Source organism: Vicugna pacos, chromosome 10, assembly GCF_048564905.1.
Source record: "Vicugna pacos chromosome 10, VicPac4, whole genome shotgun sequence".
NCBI lineage: Eukaryota > Metazoa > Chordata > Mammalia > Artiodactyla > Camelidae > Vicugna > Vicugna pacos.
The window spans coordinates 68,514,585-68,531,772 of record NC_132996.1 but is presented as its reverse complement, the minus strand read 5'-3'; the positions used below and the strand labels follow the sequence as shown (position 1 = coordinate 68,531,772).

Here is a 17,188-nt window from a genome sequence, read left to right as displayed (position 1 = left end):
TGCGAAAATGAGAAGGTTCATCAAATCCATCCACGTCTTGGTAGGGAATATGTGATCCACATTGAGATAAAGACAAGGTATTTTGAAGGCAGAACTGACCAGAGGTCGGACTGGATATGAATGAGGTGAGGAACCAACGAACCATATCTTCCTTTCAGGGGTAAGCCATGGATCAAGGCTTCACAGCGTTTGGCACAGTTTGTGGGTGGATCATCACCTCCACTCTACCACAGACTGGAAGCTCTATTAGGACAGATTCCCCATCTCTGCTTTTCAGTGTATTTTCGGTGCCTAGTGTAGCATTTGAACTTTAAAGTTGGGTGGGGACATCAAGCGGGAACTCGGATTTGTGAATTTTGCTTTCTTCTGAAAAGGGGAAATGCCAACACACACCCAGTGTAGGCTAGGTACCCAACTCGGCCTTCCTTCCACTCTTCCATTTGTGTCCCCTGGTCAAATTGCTGCCGCTCTAGCGCAGGGATGCCTTCTCTCATTTGGACTTGGCAGTTAGTGGCCCAGAGTAGGTGCTTTACAATGATTGATTTCCACCACAGTACTTTATAGTGCGAAAAAGGTAGCCACTAGAGGGCGAGCTGGACGGACGGCAACTCACTTTCCCTGTCTCTCGCACCGCGCGGGGCGGGGCTCCGCCAGAGCCCAGGACCCAGCACATACGCCACCACCGGCTCCTGCGCCTGCCCAAGGGAGGCTCGAGAAGGGCGGGGCTTGGCGTCCGAGTACGGCCGGAAAGTGCCGAGAGTCTTCGGAGAGCGTTGACTAAGCGCTAGGTAGGCCCCAAAGAGGCGGAAGTAGCCAAGAAGCGCCGGAAGTGTTGGACTTACGGCGGGTGTGCGTTCGCGGAGGGCGTGCGGCGTGCCGCGTTCGGCGCCAGTTGCCATGGAGCCTGCCGGGCCGTGTGGTTTCTGCCCGGTGGGGGAGACCCAGCCAGCACGCTACACCTGCCCTCGCTGTAATGTGCCCTACTGCTCGCTGCGCTGCTACCGGGCTCATGGCACCTGCGCCGAAGACTTCTACCGTGACCAGGTACTGGGAGAGCTGCGTGGCCGCAGCGCCTCGCCCAGCCGCCTGGCCAGCGCCCTACGCCGGCTGCGTCAACAACGCGAGACCGAGGACGACCCCGAAGACGCGGGCCTCAGGCCTAGCCCGGTGCCCGGCGCCCTCTCAGGACTCTGGGAGCGGCTCGCGCCGGCCGACAAGGCGGCCTTCGAGCGGCTGCTGAGCCGAGGGGAGGCCGGACGGCTGCTGCCTCCGTGGCGGCCATGGTGGTGGCGTTGCGGGGCCCAGCCGCGGCTTCTGGAGGAGCTGGGTGATACCCCGGGCCCTGACGCTGAGGAGCTGGAGCCCGACTCCGCGAGGACGCCGCCAGACCCCGTAAAGGATGAGCCCGGGGCGGCCAAGCTGGTTCTCGGAGACGTCTTTGGGCCCATCGCCCCCGCCGTGCCCACCCGGATCCCCACGCTGGCCAGCCTGAGCGGTGGCCGGGCATCGCCGCTCGTGCGCTTCCAGCTACCCAACGTGCTGTTCGCCTATGCACACACTCTTGCCCTGTATCATGGCGGCGACGAGGCGCTGCTCTCCGACTTCTGTGCCACGCTGCTTGGCGTTTCTGGAGCCCTAGGCGCTCAGCAAGTCTTCACCTCTGTTGAGGAAGCCCTGCAGGCCGCAGTCCACGTTCTAGAAGCAGGCGAGCATCCACCTGGGCCCTTGGGCACACGGGGTGCCATGTGCGAGGCCGCCCGCATCCTACTGGGTGAGGGCCCGGCCAACCAGAAAGGCTACACGCTAGCAGCACTGGGGGACCTGGCGCGGACCCTGGGCCGGGCCCGAAAACAAGCCGTGGCCACCGAAGAGCGAGAACGCCTCTACCGGGCCCGAAAGAAGTGCCAGTTCCTGCTGGCTTGGACCAACGAAAATGAGGTAGCCCTCACACCCCTGGCTCTAGACTGCGCCAGGGCCCACCGAGCACATACTGTGGCAGCCGAGGAAGTGGCAGCCCTCACTGGGGAGCTGGAGCAGCTTTGGGGAGGCCCCCTGCCACCTGCCCGGAGGACTCTCATTGAGGAACTCCCCGGCTGAATTGGAGACCTTGTCAGTAATAAAGGTGTGACTGGTCTGTCCTGTCGCCAGTGCCCGTTTCTGAATGACAGCTGGTCCACCCACCCCTAGACTCTTCGTGGGTCCTCAAAGCAAACCACCTCTCAGCTTCTACCTGATCGGGGCTGACAGCCTGGCCCCAGAAAGGGAGAGAAGCAACCCCAAGGGTTCCAGACATTTATCCAAAGAGAAAGAGCAGCCCCTCCACTCCATTTTGAGGCACAGGCTTCATTTTCCCCTTGTTCCAACCACTGCCTGAGGCTGCTCATCCCTGCCTGTTGGAGCTCGGGGCAGGATAGGGTATAGGCCCTTGAGCCCCGGGTGTGTCCAGGCTCTTGATGCTGGGTGTGCTGGCCGACTGGTGGGTGCGTGCCCCGACCTGGGCTTCATGGAGCAGCTTCAGTAGATGTAGGGCATAATTCGGTAAGGCACACGCCGGCAATATTCGTGCCAGGCCAGGCCGTACTTCTGCAGACACTGCTGTTCATCTCGGGCCTCACGGTGCACCAGCAGCGCAGTGAAGTAGAGGAGGTAGAAGTAGGGCAACAAGTGGGACACCCCTGTGGAGAAAGGGGTTTCCAATCACTCAGCCAGCCCCCCTGTTCACAAGGGTTTCCACAGCTAATGGCTCACAGGGGCATCAGGGCTCAATGGTGAAAGGTCTAAGGTCTACAGGGGGTGCTGGCAATGAGGTCTGTCCCAGCCACACCGTAACTCCATCCCTAGCTCCCTGACTACTCTCTCCACTGGGATGCCTCCCTGTTATCCATTCCATACCCAGACTGGGCATCCTGTGCTCGCCACTCAGCTGCTGCCCCTTGTAGCTCCTGCCCTGTGCCCACCCAGGCCACTCACCGCAGGGCAAGGACCAGGCCAGAGCCATGATGAGGTCTCCAAGGTAGTTGGGATGACGGACCATACCCCACCACCCGGACACCAGCAGCTGTCGCCCTGTGGCTGTAGAGATGGTCTCAAGGTCTAGGGAAAGAGAGATAGTGGGATGGGGGACCCCCCCCAGAAGTCAGCTGCCCCATCTCACAGCACCCGGAAAGCCAGCTCACCAGCCACTCTGGGATCAGAAGGATTCTTTCGGAAGGTGTTTTTCTGGGAATTGGCTCCACGGAATATGTAGTAACCAACAGCTGGGGGAAAGTGTGAGCAGGTGGTTAGGGACCTTCTATCTGACCCTGACCATCTACCCACAGCCCGGACTCAGTCGGCCTGGGGACCCAGGACCCAGCCCCTGGCTTTGAAGAAACATCTGAGGCTTAGCATCTACCCAGTGGATGCTGAACATTGAGTGAATGAACCCCATCCTGACTGACCATTGATGAGGCAGATGACTGAGGCCATGGGCAACCCGAGCGGCTGTGGGTGGTACAGCAGGAACTGGGCCTGCAGGCTGTAGGTGAAGGGTACCCAGGCCAGGTCCCCAAAGGCCAGCATGAAGCCAAACCCGTCGTGTATGATGTCCATGGTGGTGAGGACAGCCTCCTGCAGGGACAGGACCCAGACACACTGGCTTAGTCTCCACGAGATCCTCAGGCACCCACCCCTGCCTCCTCTGCCCAGTCCAGCCTCACCTCATGCCAAAGGGCATCACCCACATATAGTAGCTGGAAGCCATTGACCAGCCACATGGCCAGCGAAGGACTCCCCCGAAGTTCCACTTCCTGCATCATCAAGGCCAAGTTGATGAGGACCTGGGGGTTAGGTGGAGGGTGAGACAGAGCAGTCTATCCCCAGCCTGTCTCCACAGTGGTGGAAGCACCTGGATGGGGCAGCGGCCAGCCTCTGCCCCTTCTCTCAGCTGTCCATCACTAGCTCTCCAACCCTTTGTTGAGTGGCTCAATGGATCGCCTCCTGAGGCGCTCCCCGCCTGTCCTCTCTTGCCTTGTCCTGTAGTGTTCCCTTTGGGAGAGCAACACAGGGAGCAGCTGGATGCTTTCAGGCTTGAGAGTTAAAACCTGGTTTTGAATCTCAGCTTCGCCACCAGGGCAAGTTGCTTATCCTCTAAAGCCTACTCTCCCCACCTCCATGTGGAAAATGGACATAATCATGGACCTGCCTCATGGGGCTTAGGACTCACGGACAGTGTGTGTGAAGCACTAAGCACATGTTTGGCACATAGTAAGTGCTCGATCACGATGAGCTGGCAGCCAGCCTGTGCTGAGCACCCCCATTCTGCCAGCAATGGGCTCAGTGCTGTCATTAAGGTTATCACTTCTGATCCTCACAATAACCTGGGGAGGAAGCTCTTACTTTAGCCCATGTCATACATGAGGAAATAGCCTCAAAGACCAGGATTCAGATCCATGATGGGCACTCAGCTCTCCTGACTCTGGATGAGGTCATTTCCAGGGTTTGTTTGTTTCCCAGTACCTAGAGTAAAGCTTAGGGCACATGGGGGACTCAACAAAGATTTGTGGAATGAATGATTAATGATTTACATCTGCACAATATTGGCCCTGCCCTGCCCTGCCCAGGCAGTGCTCACCCATCCCACCCCTCCTCCTGGCTAGAGGCCCATTTAGCTGTGCTCAGCATACCCAGCCGATGAGGCCGGGCCGCAGTTCGCAGAAGTATTTGAAGTCAAAGGAACAGATGCGTGGGTTGAGCTCCCGTCCCAGGAAAAAGTCGTAGATGGGATTTCCTGGAGAATAATGGAGGGTGAAGGTGAAAGCAAACAGCCCCATCTGCTTCTATGCACACCGTACTGGGACTCCTCTCACCTGAGTTTCCCCCTGGTGCCAGGGCAAAAGCAGGGACTACCAGAGACTTCAGATAGAGAAGGAGGCTGAAGATGAAGGCGATGAGGGTGGCCGCAAATGCCAAGGGCAGGAGCATTTCTGAGAGCGCTCCCAGGGGCAGCCCAGCTGACATCCCCAGGCCGAGCAACAAGGCTGTCAGCACCAAGGCCTGGAAACCTGAACCGCAGCACACAGTGAGTACTGGAAATTACGCCCCTCCACCCCAGGGAGGTCGCAGACTTTGCCCAAGCCATTAGGCTGACACTTTGGCTTTCAGAGGGTCACCCCAGCCACTTCTCCGGTGCAGAGTAGCAGCAAATGCTGTAGGAGGGGAGGAGGGACGCGGGGTGTGGAGCCAGCGGAATCCCCTATGTCTGTCCTGGGCGGAAAAGAGGCGCAAAATAGAGCTTGGGGTCTCCGTGGACCCCCCCCATCAGGCCCGGGGCTCCACCCCCATCCACCCAACTCCAGCGCAAGGAACCAGTCCCCAGGCACCGTTAATGGGGTAGCGCAGTCGACTCTTGTCCTTCAATTCTTGCCCCTCGGCCACCTGTGGGCACAAGGGGGCTCTGATAAGGGTTGAGGGTACCTTCAGGCTCGCGGAACACCCTCCCTCCGCCCGCCTCCACCCGCCTCCCCCAGTCTCCACCCGCCTCCCCCAGCCTCCCCCAGCCTCCCCCGCGCGTCAGCACACCTTGCGCGCCGGCAAAAGGTAGAGCGCCGCCTGCAGGCCGAGCCAGGTAAGACACAGCAACAGCGCCCACGGGCTCCACAGCGCCTCGAGTCCCGGCAGGTAGGGGGGTGGGCCCAGGAGGCGCGCCGAGCCCGAGCGGGCTACCAGTAGCAGGTGGAACATGGTGGCAGGGAGCAGCAGCATCAGAGCCGCAGCGCCTGGGGAAGGGGACCGATCGCGTGGGACGTCCGCTCTCCAAATCTCCCGGACCCCCACAGACGCCCGGTAATATACAGGGCCCCATCACCGTCTTCCATATCCCGTTCTCAGCCTTCAGCCCCCTTCTCTGATTTCTGTCTTGGTCACCGCCCCCAGGTACTCTCGAAGACTCTGCTCCTGCTCCCCTTAGTCCGCCCAGTCTTCCAATCCACAAATCCCCTGCTCTGAATCCCCCGAAACTGGTTCCTCCTCAGCCCCTTCTCCAGACTCTCCTCCCCAAACCCTTAAATCCCTCTGCCTCTGGATACCTCTCAAAGCCTTTCATCCTCAGATCCTGCTCCCATCCTCACTCGTAGCTCACCCCTCCAGTTCTCCCTCGCTAAGCCTCTGGCCGTAAGTCCCCCTTTCTCTGCCCCATTACCCAGGGGTCCTCCGAATTCCATCGGGGCCCGGGAGCCCTGAAGAGGTGCCATTGTCTTCGCTCCGCCGTGGAGAGGGTGAGGGATCACAAAAATCCGTCAGGGAAACACAGCCCACCCCATTTCCCCAGGAGATTGGCTCGGTAACACGGAGGATCCTGCCCTGCTGGGCTTGCACCTGTCTCGGCACCGAGCTCATACAGCGACCGCTTTTGTCCCCAGGTCTTTAAATGGACCCGCCCCCAGCCCATTCTGGGCCCAGCAGGTCAGCCAATCGGCTCTCGGGGAGAGACCAACGCGAGGGCCAGCCGCCTGGGTAGTTTCTGCAGTCTCAGGCTCACAGCTCCACCCCACGGCCGCAAGTCCCGCCTTACAAGCGACAGGGAGCAGGAGACAACACGTCTTTATTAGGCAAGTCTGGAGGCCAGAAAGGAAGGGCCCCCGGGGAGGGAGACCACGGGTCCGGAGGGTTGGGGCGACGGGGCCAGCCCGTGTATGGCTGGGACTGGGCCTAGCCTCGCTCACAGATGACCTCGACGACACTGGGTTCCATGGGCACTGGGTCCGGGCAGCGAAGGGCAGCTGAGGCCACCACTTCATCCAACAGCAGGTGCACAAGCTCTTCATCAGCCACGAAGCGCCACAGGTAGAGCTGTAGGAAGTGACAGTCCACCTGTACCTGCTGCAGGCCGAAGCGCCCAAAGGTGCGCAGCCGCACACACTCCAGCAGCGTCTTCAGGCTGATTTTGATGATGCCTGTCAGTACTGACACCTGCAGGCAGGGAAACAGTGATGCAGATCCCCAACAGCAGGTGTTAGGGAGGGGTACTGGACCCCTGAGAAAGGGAACCCACGTTCTGGGCCAGGGCCAGGGAGACAATAAGATGCCAGTAGCTGTGATGGGGTAGAAAATCTCAGGACCCAAGTTAAGAGGGAGAAAATATACAATGTTGGCACCATCATCTAGAGGGGAGCAGACAGGGAGCGCCAAGCAGACAGAGAGGGCCTAGCAATCAGAGGCAGAGATGGGGGTCAGCACTGACATGGGGAGGGGGAAGGTTTACTAACTTAGCACCAAATCCCTGAGTATGGACTGGGTGGGGGCAGAGAGCACACTGTGAATAGAAATCCCTAGGGAAGACCAGAACTATGGTGGGGACAAGGACAACGGCCAAACAGGCATACTTGATTGTCACCCAGGTTGGGAGCACACCAAGGTTAGGGAAGAGGGTTATGAGATGGTGATGGTGGGTCTCTGGATGTCCACTCACTCCTACAAACAGCCCTCAGAAACAGAGACTGGGGGACAGAGACCTAGGGCTCCCTAGGCCAATGTGGGACTGCTTCAGCCAAACTTCCCAAGGGGACCTGGGAAGGTAGGGTCACCAGGGACTTCGGACCTTATTGAATTCCACAGGGCTGAACACATCAATACGTTCAGAGAACAGCTTCTGGATGTTGCTCAAGAGGTTGGTGTCCATTGGGGCACTGGATGGGGGGAGACAAGCAATCAGAGCCCACCCTGTATGCCCATCCTCCTTTGTCCATCCCACATGGGGCTACCCTGACCAGCCAGACCTGGGTGTATAGCTGGGGGCATAGCGGCCCTGCTGCCGAGAGCTGCTGTAAACGGAGAAGGTCCTCTTGCTAGAGTCGCTGCTCTGAGCCTTCCGAACACCCTCCTCATATAGGAGCCCTACCTGGTGGTGGAAGGAGGAGCTGCAATGAAGCCAGGGCATGGGGAACATCCAGCCCACCAGGCACCCTAGGGAAGGACCACGGATGCCTTAAGTTACACACTCACTTGTTACAAGAATTACATCTGTTATAAGAGCCACAGGGTAGTTCGGGCCTATACCCAGTCAGTACCCAGTCACTATTCGCAGAACCAGTGGAGCAGGGCAAAGGTGGGCCATAAGAGTTGATACTGAGGCCCAATCTTTAGTGCCAACCCTGCCCTGATTTCCTGGGTGACTCTGGGCCTCAGCTTCCTCCTAGGTGGAATGGGGGTGACAATGCCACAATTCACGGCTGAGGACGAAGAGGGCACTGCCTGGCCGCTGCTGTCTTGATCCTCAGAGGGTTGTTCCTCAGCACCCCACCTGCATCAGGGCTCCCCCGGCCAGCCCAGAGCAGCACCTGCACGTCAATAGCTGTCGTGTCCTCCACCACCCGCTTCATGACAGCACGCACGTTCCGAGGCTCCAGGGTACTGAGCCAGTCCCGCGTCTCCACACTCTTGCGCAGCATCTGTGATATAACCAGGCCCTGCACCTTTACGTAGTGGGTCAGCAGCCGCCGCGCCGTCTCCCTGGCCTCCGCACACAGTGTGCTCACAGGCGTCACTGGAGACTGGTCCTGAGCCAGGGATGCAGAGGACAGACAAGTAGTGGGTACTGGGGGAGGCTGAGCTGGGCACAGGCAGCCCTGACCATAAGGGTACTGCCCAGCCTCCTGCAGTCCTAGCATCAGCATCCCCTACCCTGCTATGAGTTAGCAGTTCACCTGCACCAGAAACTGTTCATCGGTGAGGGTGAGGATGTAGGAGATGGTGGCTGTCTCGTAGTCCAGGCAGAGGCGGGAGAGCAGCAGGAGCAGGGCAGGTGGCGTGGCACCCCCCTTCTCCCCAGGGCTGTCACAGAAGCTCTGAGCTGTCTGGCACATGGAGCGGATGAAGCCCACGATGAGGCCCTCCCGGACACCCTGGCTGCAGAACTCACCCTGTGAGGAGGAGGGGCCCAGATACACAGCAGGTCCCGTTTTCCAGGCAGGGGCTGCTAGTGACCCTCTACTGGGACACTAAATGCCCTGGCTCCTCTCCAAGGGACAGCTTCACCCTGCATTCCAGTACCCCAGATCAGCTCCCCTGCATGGGGAGGGAATGCAAGGGGGCAAAGCCAGCACTGTGGGACCTTGCTTGCAGATGCCCTCATCCAAGCCTTCCCCACCCCTCCAGGCTGTGCCAGCCTTCCTCAAGACAAACTAAAACCACTTTCAGAGTGCCTGGGGCAACGACTGTGTGCCCTGGTAGCTGCCAGCCTGCATGCAGGATGAACAAAAGAATGCCCAGAAAAAGAAAAAGGAAAAAAAAAAGAATGCCCAGGGAAAGGCCGTACCCGGAAGTAGGGCTTGTTGGAGAAAGACACCTCCTTGGCAGTGAAGAGGTGCACAGAGGCCAGCGAGGCCTTAATGTGGCTCAGGATGGAGCTGGCCACGTTGGCCAGCAACTCAGCCAGGCCGGGGCCTTCCTTCCCAGCCATTCGAGGCGCGGCCAGCGCCTGCCGCACATCAGTCAGGCAGCCCAGGAAGGCTGCCTGCAGGCCCTGCAGGTGGTGGCCCAGGCGTTCGCGGGCCACTCGCTCCACGATCTCTGTGGCGGCCTCCGCCAGCCCGGCAGCGGCCAGCAGGGCCCCAGGTGCCCGCAGGCGCCGGTGGAAGCGGTCCAGCGCCCGCACCAGCAGGGAGTTGTCACCGCCACCTTGCTCCTGCGCCAGCCGCCGCTCCACCAGCGCAAAGTAGCGGCTACCCAGCTCCCGGGCAAAGGCTGCCAGTTTCTCGGCACCTGCTGGGCCCTGGGCCGCAAACAGCTCCTGGTAGGCTGCCGCCACCTGACAGAGGCCACTGACGAAGCCGCTGCCGCCATGGTCAGTGAACTCTAATACGTCCGGGGCCGGAGGGGAGGGTCCCAGCTCCGCCTCCAGGCTTCTCAGCTCCTCCTCCAGCCGCCCTCGCGCGTGCGCCAGGAACTCCTCGCACAGCTCCTCCGCAGGCTCTCCCAGGGCCAGCAGCAGCTCCACGCACTCTGCTTGCTCTGGGGCCCCCGAGCCGCCCTCCCTGCGGGGAGGGAGATGCAGGTGAAGAGCAGGAAGATAGAATTCGGGGGGATGGGAGCAGACCCAAGTGCCCAGCGAGGTTGGCAATGAGAGCCCTGGGCCCACACCTGAAGCGCTGCCGTAGTTGCTGAGCTAGGCGAGCCGTGATGACCTGGCAGTCGTCCTGGATGGCGCGGAAAGACGGCAGGTGCTGGTACTGCTGCAGCACGGCCCGCGCGCGGCCCTGGTAGCGCACCGCCTGCCCGTAGGCGCCCAGCTCCACGCACTTGGTGAGGCGTGAGGGCAGCTCGAAGAGGAACTGCAGCTTCCGTAACAGCGCGTGGACCCCTGGGGGGACAGGGGGAGATGGTGTTAGCCCCAAAGCCCCGAGGGTGGCCCACTTTAGCCCCAGCTCTGGGGCGCGGCCCACCTGCCAGCTTGGTGATGCGCTCGTGACGGTCCTGAAGCGTGGCACTGATGCGCGCGCTGAATTCTGTGATCACTGCCATGTTGGTGGCCAGCCGGTCCATCTCGTCCTCCATCTTCCGGAAATCGTTCTTCATCTTCCGAATGGTGTCTACAAGTGCAGGAGCGCAGGAGAGGGAAAAGCGGTTGAGGAGGGGCCCAGGCAGAACACTCAGCTTGAGACCACGGCCAAATGCCCTCACACACCCTCACCCCACTTCCCAAGCGCGCCTGAGCCCATTCTAGGGTCACACTGCTGATTCGGTGCTTGAAAAGGGTTGCAGTGGTGCCTGGTCACTGGAAATGGGGGTGAGGTGTCATCATGTCAGTGCGGCAGATGTTTTCTGAGCACCCCTTGTGTGCTCCTAGTCCTGGTGCAGTGGGGAGATGGCCCATGATGCTACAGCCCTTGCTCCCAGAAGACGCCCAGATCCAAAGGAGGGCACAGGGCACTTGGCAGGGACCTGTCTGCTCCTTCCCAGGGGCATCTTCCAGGCCTAGCACCCTGCCTGGCACCGGGAGACAATAAATACTTGTACACCCTTATCTCCTTCCCAGACCTCCCAAACCCTCTCACTCTGCCTTGTGGAACAAGGGTTTGGGGTTTGTTGTGCTTTTGGATGTGTATATTAATGCTTTTCATCAAATTTGGGCAGGTTTTGCCCATTATTTTTTCATGTATTATTTCTGCTTTCTCCACTCACTCTGGCATCCCCATTATGCAGGTGTGGGCACACTTGATGGTGTACCCCAGGTCCCTAAGGCTCTCTTCACTTTTCTTCATGCTTTCTTTCTGTTCCTCACACTGAATAATTTCATCTAACCTATGTTCAAGTCTGCTTATTCTTTCTCTGCTTGTTCAAATCTGTAAAAGAGCCCCTCCAGCGATCTTTCATTTTAGTTGTTGGACCTTATCATTTCTATTTGGTTCTTTTGTTAAATAATTTCTTCTCTTTGATATTCTGTATTTGGTGAAACAATCTCATTCCTTTCTTTAGTTTAGATACAGTTTACTTTAGGTCTCTGAACATATTCAAAATAGCAGATTTAAATCTCTGTAATAAATCCAATGTCTGGGCTTCTACAGAGTTTCTACTGAGTTTTTTCCCCTGTATGGGTCGGATTCCTGCTTTATTTGCATGTCCTATAAATTTTTGTTGAAAAAACATATAAATAACATGGCAAGTCTAGAAATCAGATTCTCTTCTCCTGTTTATTGTTGTTGCTGCTTGTTGCTGTTGTTTATTTTTCTGAGTTACTAAACCTGTACTAATTAGCTTCTGAATCAATTCTGTAAAGTCTGAATTCTTTGTTGTGTATAGCCACTAAAATACTTACTTGGTTAGCTTAGTGATCAGCTACTGATTGGACAGGAATTTCTTTAAATACCTGGAAACAATAAATCTCCTAGTATTTATTGAGGAGCTCTGTGTGTGTGTGTGTTGGGGCATACCTTAAACACTTAACCAGGAGGTTTATAACTCTGCCTCAGCTTTCACTTCCTGCTCGCACTAAGCCTGAAGGTGAGCCAGAGGTGAGAGCTTAGGGCATTCTCAGGTCCTTAAAAGCATGTGTACTACCCTACATATGTTGGCCCTTCAAAATTACTAATATGTCAGAGCTTGTCAAAGCCCCTAGAGACATCTCATTCCTCAGCTTTTCCTTTTAAGCTTTTGGGTTAGTACTATTATTTGCCCCATGTGTTATTCATCACTTCAGGGAGACACCACTTTTGCCTATAATTGTTTTTGACAAACAACTCTGGTGAGAGGCTTTTAACACTGGGTGACCTCCAGGTCAAGACAAACCTACCGGGTGGAGTGTGTTAGGAAACCACCAGACAGGTTAAATAATGATAATTCTTTGGGCATGAGGCATTGAAACAGCTCCAGCTTTGTTCCACTCCTTCTAGTACTAGGAATATGGGCTATTTTTCAAGGTTACTGCAGAGATGGAGAGGAAATGGTGGGGCCAGGGCAAGTTAAAACGTCTCAGGATTGCTACTTTTACCAAGATTCAGCTGTTTTTGTCAAATAAATGCTCCTCTGATTGCTGCACATCTTTGGCTAATTTTCATAGTTCTGAGAAAGTTAATTCTAACTATTTTGGCCAGTTTTGGGGTTGCTTTCATGGAGGGGACATTTTCAAATGCACCTCCTCCACTATTTTTGCTGAGGCCACCCTGGACACCATGCCTGTTTGCGTAAATGAATTTTGCTGGAATACAGCCATGCTGAGTCATTTATATTATCTCCAGTTGCTTTCAGGCTACAATGATATCTAAGTAGTTCCAACAGAAACCAGATGGTCCACAAAGCCTAAAATATTTACTTTTTGGTCTTTTCAGAAGACCACCCCTGGCGCATAGCCAATGCAGTTAGACCCTGCTCTGTTCTCTTGTTCTCCCTGCTCCATTCTCTTTTTCTCCCTGCTCCGGTCACAGCACTTTCCCAGGGCCTTTGCACAGGTTGTTTCCTTAGCCTGGGCCTCTCTGCCCCCAGATCCTCCCACTTTTCCACTGTTACCCCTCAGTCCATACCACCAGCATCTTGCAATAGCCTGTTGCAATAGCCTTCTAATGGGTATCTCTGCCATCCTTGCCTCCCTATAGTCCAGTCTCAATAAAGTGGGCAGAGAGGTCCTTTTAAAACAAAAGTCAGGTCACCCCATTCTTCTGTTCATTTCCTCTCACTCAGAGTAAAGAGTAGGATCTTCATACCCAGTTACAAATCCCTACATAATCTGGCCCCCACTAACCCTCCGCCCTAGTCACCTACCTCTCCTCCTCCCTTCCTCCTCCCAAACTCCCTGCTTCACTCTGAATACACCAGACACGTTCTCTCTTCAGAATTCTTGTTCCTGCTGTTTCGTCCCCTAACTTCTCCTCCCCATGGCTGGCTCTTCCTCACCAAGGCCTTGCTCAAAGTTTACCACCTCAGAGGTGCCTTCTCATACTTACCCTAAAGATGGAACCCCCCGTCCCACATTACTCTTTTCCTCTTACTGTTTTTTCTTATAGCACTTACTACTACTTTTATTTGTGTGTTCACTTATTGTCTGTCTTCCCAACTAGAATGTGGGCTCCAGGCAGGAGCTTGATCTAGTTGGTTCACTGTTAGATTCCCAATATGCAGAGGAGCCCTTGGCAAAAAAGGAAGGAAAAAAAAAAGCATTCAGTGATTATTTCTTTAAGGAATATAAGACTCTAAAGTCTTTATAGATTTAGAACCCCTAACTCCAACACTCACTTTATAATTTTCTCCTTTTCTTAGGAAAAAAGGTAAAAAACCAAATCATCCCTATTAAGAAGAGCGAAGTGTCAAAATATTATACATATTCTAACAAATGGAAAATGTAATGTTGGCAAATTCCTGGAGAAACTTCTCAGCATAGGAATTATACTTTCTTGCTGTTTGATGCTGATATTAATATTAACAAATATAAGGGCACGTACTCATAGAACCTGCTTCAAATCAGATAAAAGAACGATGACTGTGTGTTACTACACCCACCATTGTGACGCGAGCAGAATGAGAGGTGTGAGAATGCACCCCACAGAGGTTCATGGAACAGTCCCACAGCCTGCAGTAGACCCTCCGGATCTGCCTCTAGGACTAGTACGTGTGGGTCCAAAATTATTACTAAAGTCTGAGCAGTGCATGTCACCAACAGAGGACAGAAGCTAGTGCAGATGATAGCTGAATGCTGTCTAGCACTGTCTTGAATAAAAGGGACAGAAGGGGAAGAAACCCTTTACTTGATCTTTGTCCCTTACTGTCATAAATTTTCAGTCTCTTTGCTTCATTAAAAAAAAAAAAAAAAAAGAGCTCTTTCAGCCATCTTGGAGACTGTGGAAACCTGCTGGGAACAGGACTTCTAAACCAATAAATATGTCTGGAAGGCTGTGGTCCAAGGCCATTTTTGCTGGCTATAAGAGGGGTCTCCAGAACCAGAGGGAGCACATGGCTCTTCTTAAAATTGACGGTATTTATGCACAAGCTGAAATTGAATTCTATCTAGGCAAGAGATGTGCTTGTGTGTACAAAGCAAAGAACAACACATTAACTCCTGATGGAAAACTGAACAAAACCAGAGTAATCTGGGGAAAGGTAACTCATGCTCATGGAAACAGTGGCATAGTTCATGCCAAATTCCGAAGCAATCTTCCTGCTAAGGCCACTGGACACAGAATCCATGTGATGCTGTACCCCTCAAGGATTTAAACTTATTGAAAAGTGTGGATTTGTTAAAAAAAAAAAAAAAGAAGAAGAAGGGGAGAAGGGGAAAGGAATGAAGGAAGGAGAGAGGTAGGAAGGAAGAAAAGGAAAGAAGAGAAGAGAAGAGAGAGAAAGACATAAGCTTATTACAAGGCAGACTTGAACCAAAGAAGAACAATGCCACTAATAAGCGAAACTAACCTTACTGAGGCACCCTTAGTGTCAGAGAGTCTAAGTGTTTCATATAAATTCATTTTTTTAAATTTCATTTTGTCCTTTCTCTCCTTTGGTCCGCAAAACAACCCTCTGAGAACAGTTATTACCTCTATAGCCATCAGATCACAAATGCTCTCAGAGAGAGAGGTGACAGTGGATTAATGTCAGGGCAGGACTGGAATCTGGGTCTGCTCCATCTAAATCCTCTGGCTTCCCCAACACAGGAGTAACTGGGGGATGTGGGTCTGCAAGGAGTATCCCAGTAAGAATCACCTGTGGCTGAGATGAACTTGTTGTAGTTCTCATAGACCAGGGTCTGCATGTCGCTGTCCAGAGCCCGGATCTGCCGCACCATGTCCGTCTCACTGTCCATCAGCTGAGCCAGTGGGCACTCTCTACGCAGCTGGAGGAAGTTGCGTGGTTAGTGTTCAGGACAGGGGGCACTCATGTCCCCCAGCCTTGCCCCTAACTGGGAACGCTTTTAGTGCAAGAAAACCCTGATTTCCCTCCTCCTCCATTGACAGTAATCTCAGACATGGAGCCTGTAAGCGGCATAGCTCAGGAATTACCAAATTAGACCCTTTTGGGGTTTGTCAGCATTTGAAATCCGCAGATTTGGCCAAGGCCCAGTCCTACGCCTGTCTGCGCGTGGGCCACGCTCCTATCTTGGGTCTCATACGATCGATCAGCCCAGGAGACTGCAGACTTCTCACTATCTCAGGTCAGTCCACGTCTGCCCACGCCCCCTTAAACTCCAGCTCTGACCCTACTGCCGGCCGAGGGTCGTCCTGCTTTTATGAACCCCTGCTTCCTTCACCCCCGCAACGTCTCAGGCATTATCTATCGGGTGCAATATATCGGGGGTCTAGTCCCCTTACCCATACACACACCTTGTCCAGATACACTTCCGGGTCGAAGTGCGCCCCGTTGAGATCCGTCGGGTCCAGGGGGTCCGGCCCCGCGGGGTGCCCCGCAGCCTCCCCCTCTGAGAGGCCGTAGTAAAGCTTCAGCATCCCGTGCGCCTTCCGCCGACGCTCCGGAGCCTCCGCTTCGGGCCCCTCCGGGGAGTCCCCAGGTCCAGACCCCGGGCCAGGCCCAGCGGCTGCGGCCGCCATGGCTCCAACTGCCGCCCACGGGCGTGAGGCTGGGCAGGAGACGGGGAGGAGGCACTTCCGGGAGCCATAAAGTTGTTGTTGAAACGAGGCAGTCCTTCAGGTGAAACGTCCCCCTGCAGCCTTAGTCCTTCGAGATTAGAGTTCCCCCTAGTCTTTCCTCCCTGAGCGAAGAGGTTCCGGAAGAGCCCTGGGGTCCCCCCAGCTTCTCAGGTGGAAGGATTCTGTCGAACTGGTCGGGTTACTCTCTTCTCAGAAGGAGAGCGGGGCGTGGCTCCCACCCCCGCACCCCTGCAGGCAAGGTCTCAGGGAATATGTCCCTAGATGCAGTGGACGGAGTGCAGGCCATGGAGCCAGAGAGCACGTGCCTGGCATCCTGCCACTGCCTTGTTACCGGGGCCACGGCTTGGCTTCCCCATTGGGGTATGTATTTCACAAGGGGGCTGTGAGGATTAAAGGCATGTACAGTACCGCACAGTGCCTCTACCGTAGTGTTTCTCAAGCCTGGTCCTCTGATGTGGATCAGAATTGCCTTCAGAATTACCTTTGGCGCGTTGCAGACTCTGGGCTCCCTTCAGACCTAGCTTCTTTTTAAAAATCCTCAAGTAGTTCGGGTGCACTTGAATTTGATAACTATTATACCGTGCTGATAAGGCACACTTGTCAGATGTTAAGTGACTGATGAGATGTGTCCAGTGAGAGGTTGGGTGGAGATGTTGAGGATAATTCCCAGGTTTCTGATTTGGACAAAGGTACAGCTGTTCAACGAGGTGAAAAGTTGAAGATAGGGAAAGATTTGGAGGTCAAATTGAAACATGTTGATTTTGAATGGATGAAAAGGAGAAAAAGACTGTGAATGTGGCCTTTCAAACATTACTTATGATGGGCGGGGGGCCAGGGGTGGAATAGAAACAACTTTATTCTTCCACAGGGATCCTTCGAACCAAACACAGCCACACCATCTGTTTTCATATGGCCTGTAAGCTGCTGCTTTTTTTTTCTTCCGTTTTAAATGGTTGAAAAATATAATAGTGACATTTCATGACGTGAAAATTATATAACATTCGTATTTATGTCCATAAATAAAGTTTTATGGGAACATACCCATGCCCACTTGTTTACATCTTATCAATGCCTGCTTTTGCACTACTGCAGTAGAACTGAGAGGTTGCAACAGAGACCATATGGCT

The 17,188-nt window shown here is 54.8% G+C and overlaps 3 protein-coding genes, 1 long non-coding RNA gene and 1 pseudogene across 6 annotated transcripts; 3 read left to right on the top strand and 2 right to left on the bottom strand.

Moving 5' to 3' along the window:
• Positions 1–804: 804 nt before the first annotated feature.
• ZNHIT2 (zinc finger HIT-type containing 2) lies at positions 805–2,134 on the top strand. Its single transcript, XM_006220413.4, has one exon. The coding sequence runs from the start codon at positions 898–900 to the stop codon at positions 2,095–2,097; it is 1,200 nt and encodes a 399-aa protein (XP_006220475.2). The 5' UTR covers positions 805–897; the 3' UTR covers positions 2,098–2,134.
• Positions 2,135–2,278: 144 nt separating this feature from the next.
• Positions 2,279–6,393, bottom strand: TM7SF2 (transmembrane 7 superfamily member 2). Of its 2 annotated transcripts, XM_006216689.3 has the most exons (10): positions 6,179–6,393; positions 5,560–5,756; positions 5,361–5,415; positions 4,848–5,042; positions 4,665–4,768; positions 3,699–3,818; positions 3,441–3,609; positions 3,177–3,257; positions 2,971–3,093; positions 2,279–2,675 (listed from the first exon to the last, which is right to left on the bottom strand). In XM_006216689.3, the coding sequence occupies exons 1-10, from the start codon at positions 6,228–6,230 to the stop codon at positions 2,515–2,517; spliced, it is 1,257 nt and encodes a 418-aa protein (XP_006216751.1). In that variant the 5' UTR covers positions 6,231–6,393; the 3' UTR covers positions 2,279–2,514. The 2 variants fall into 2 exon arrangements, with proteins under 2 accessions (XP_006216751.1, XP_072826370.1); XM_072970269.1 differs by lacking the exon at positions 2,971–3,093 and having other exon boundaries at positions 6,179–6,367.
• LOC140698821 (uncharacterized) lies at positions 4,934–6,945 on the top strand. Its single transcript, XR_012076797.1, has 2 exons — positions 4,934–5,059; positions 6,399–6,945. It is a non-coding gene; the product is annotated as an uncharacterized lncRNA (long non-coding RNA).
• On the bottom strand, positions 6,564–16,225 carry VPS51 (VPS51 subunit of GARP complex). 2 transcript variants are annotated; one of them, XM_072970266.1, is made up of 10 exons: positions 15,777–16,225; positions 15,160–15,289; positions 10,419–10,565; positions 10,117–10,336; positions 9,293–10,010; positions 8,682–8,897; positions 8,316–8,534; positions 7,755–7,876; positions 7,577–7,664; positions 6,564–6,948 (listed from the first exon to the last, which is right to left on the bottom strand). In XM_072970266.1, exons 1-10 carry the CDS (start codon positions 15,999–16,001, stop codon positions 6,688–6,690), a joined length of 2,346 nt encoding a protein of 781 aa, XP_072826367.1. In that variant the 5' UTR covers positions 16,002–16,225; the 3' UTR covers positions 6,564–6,687. The 2 variants fall into 2 exon arrangements, with proteins under 2 accessions (XP_072826367.1, XP_072826368.1); XM_072970267.1 differs by lacking the exons at positions 15,160–15,289; positions 15,777–16,225 and adding an exon at positions 13,480–13,594.
• Positions 13,757–14,938, top strand: LOC140698820 (large ribosomal subunit protein eL33 pseudogene; annotated as a pseudogene).
• Positions 16,226–17,188: the final 963 nt, after the last annotated feature.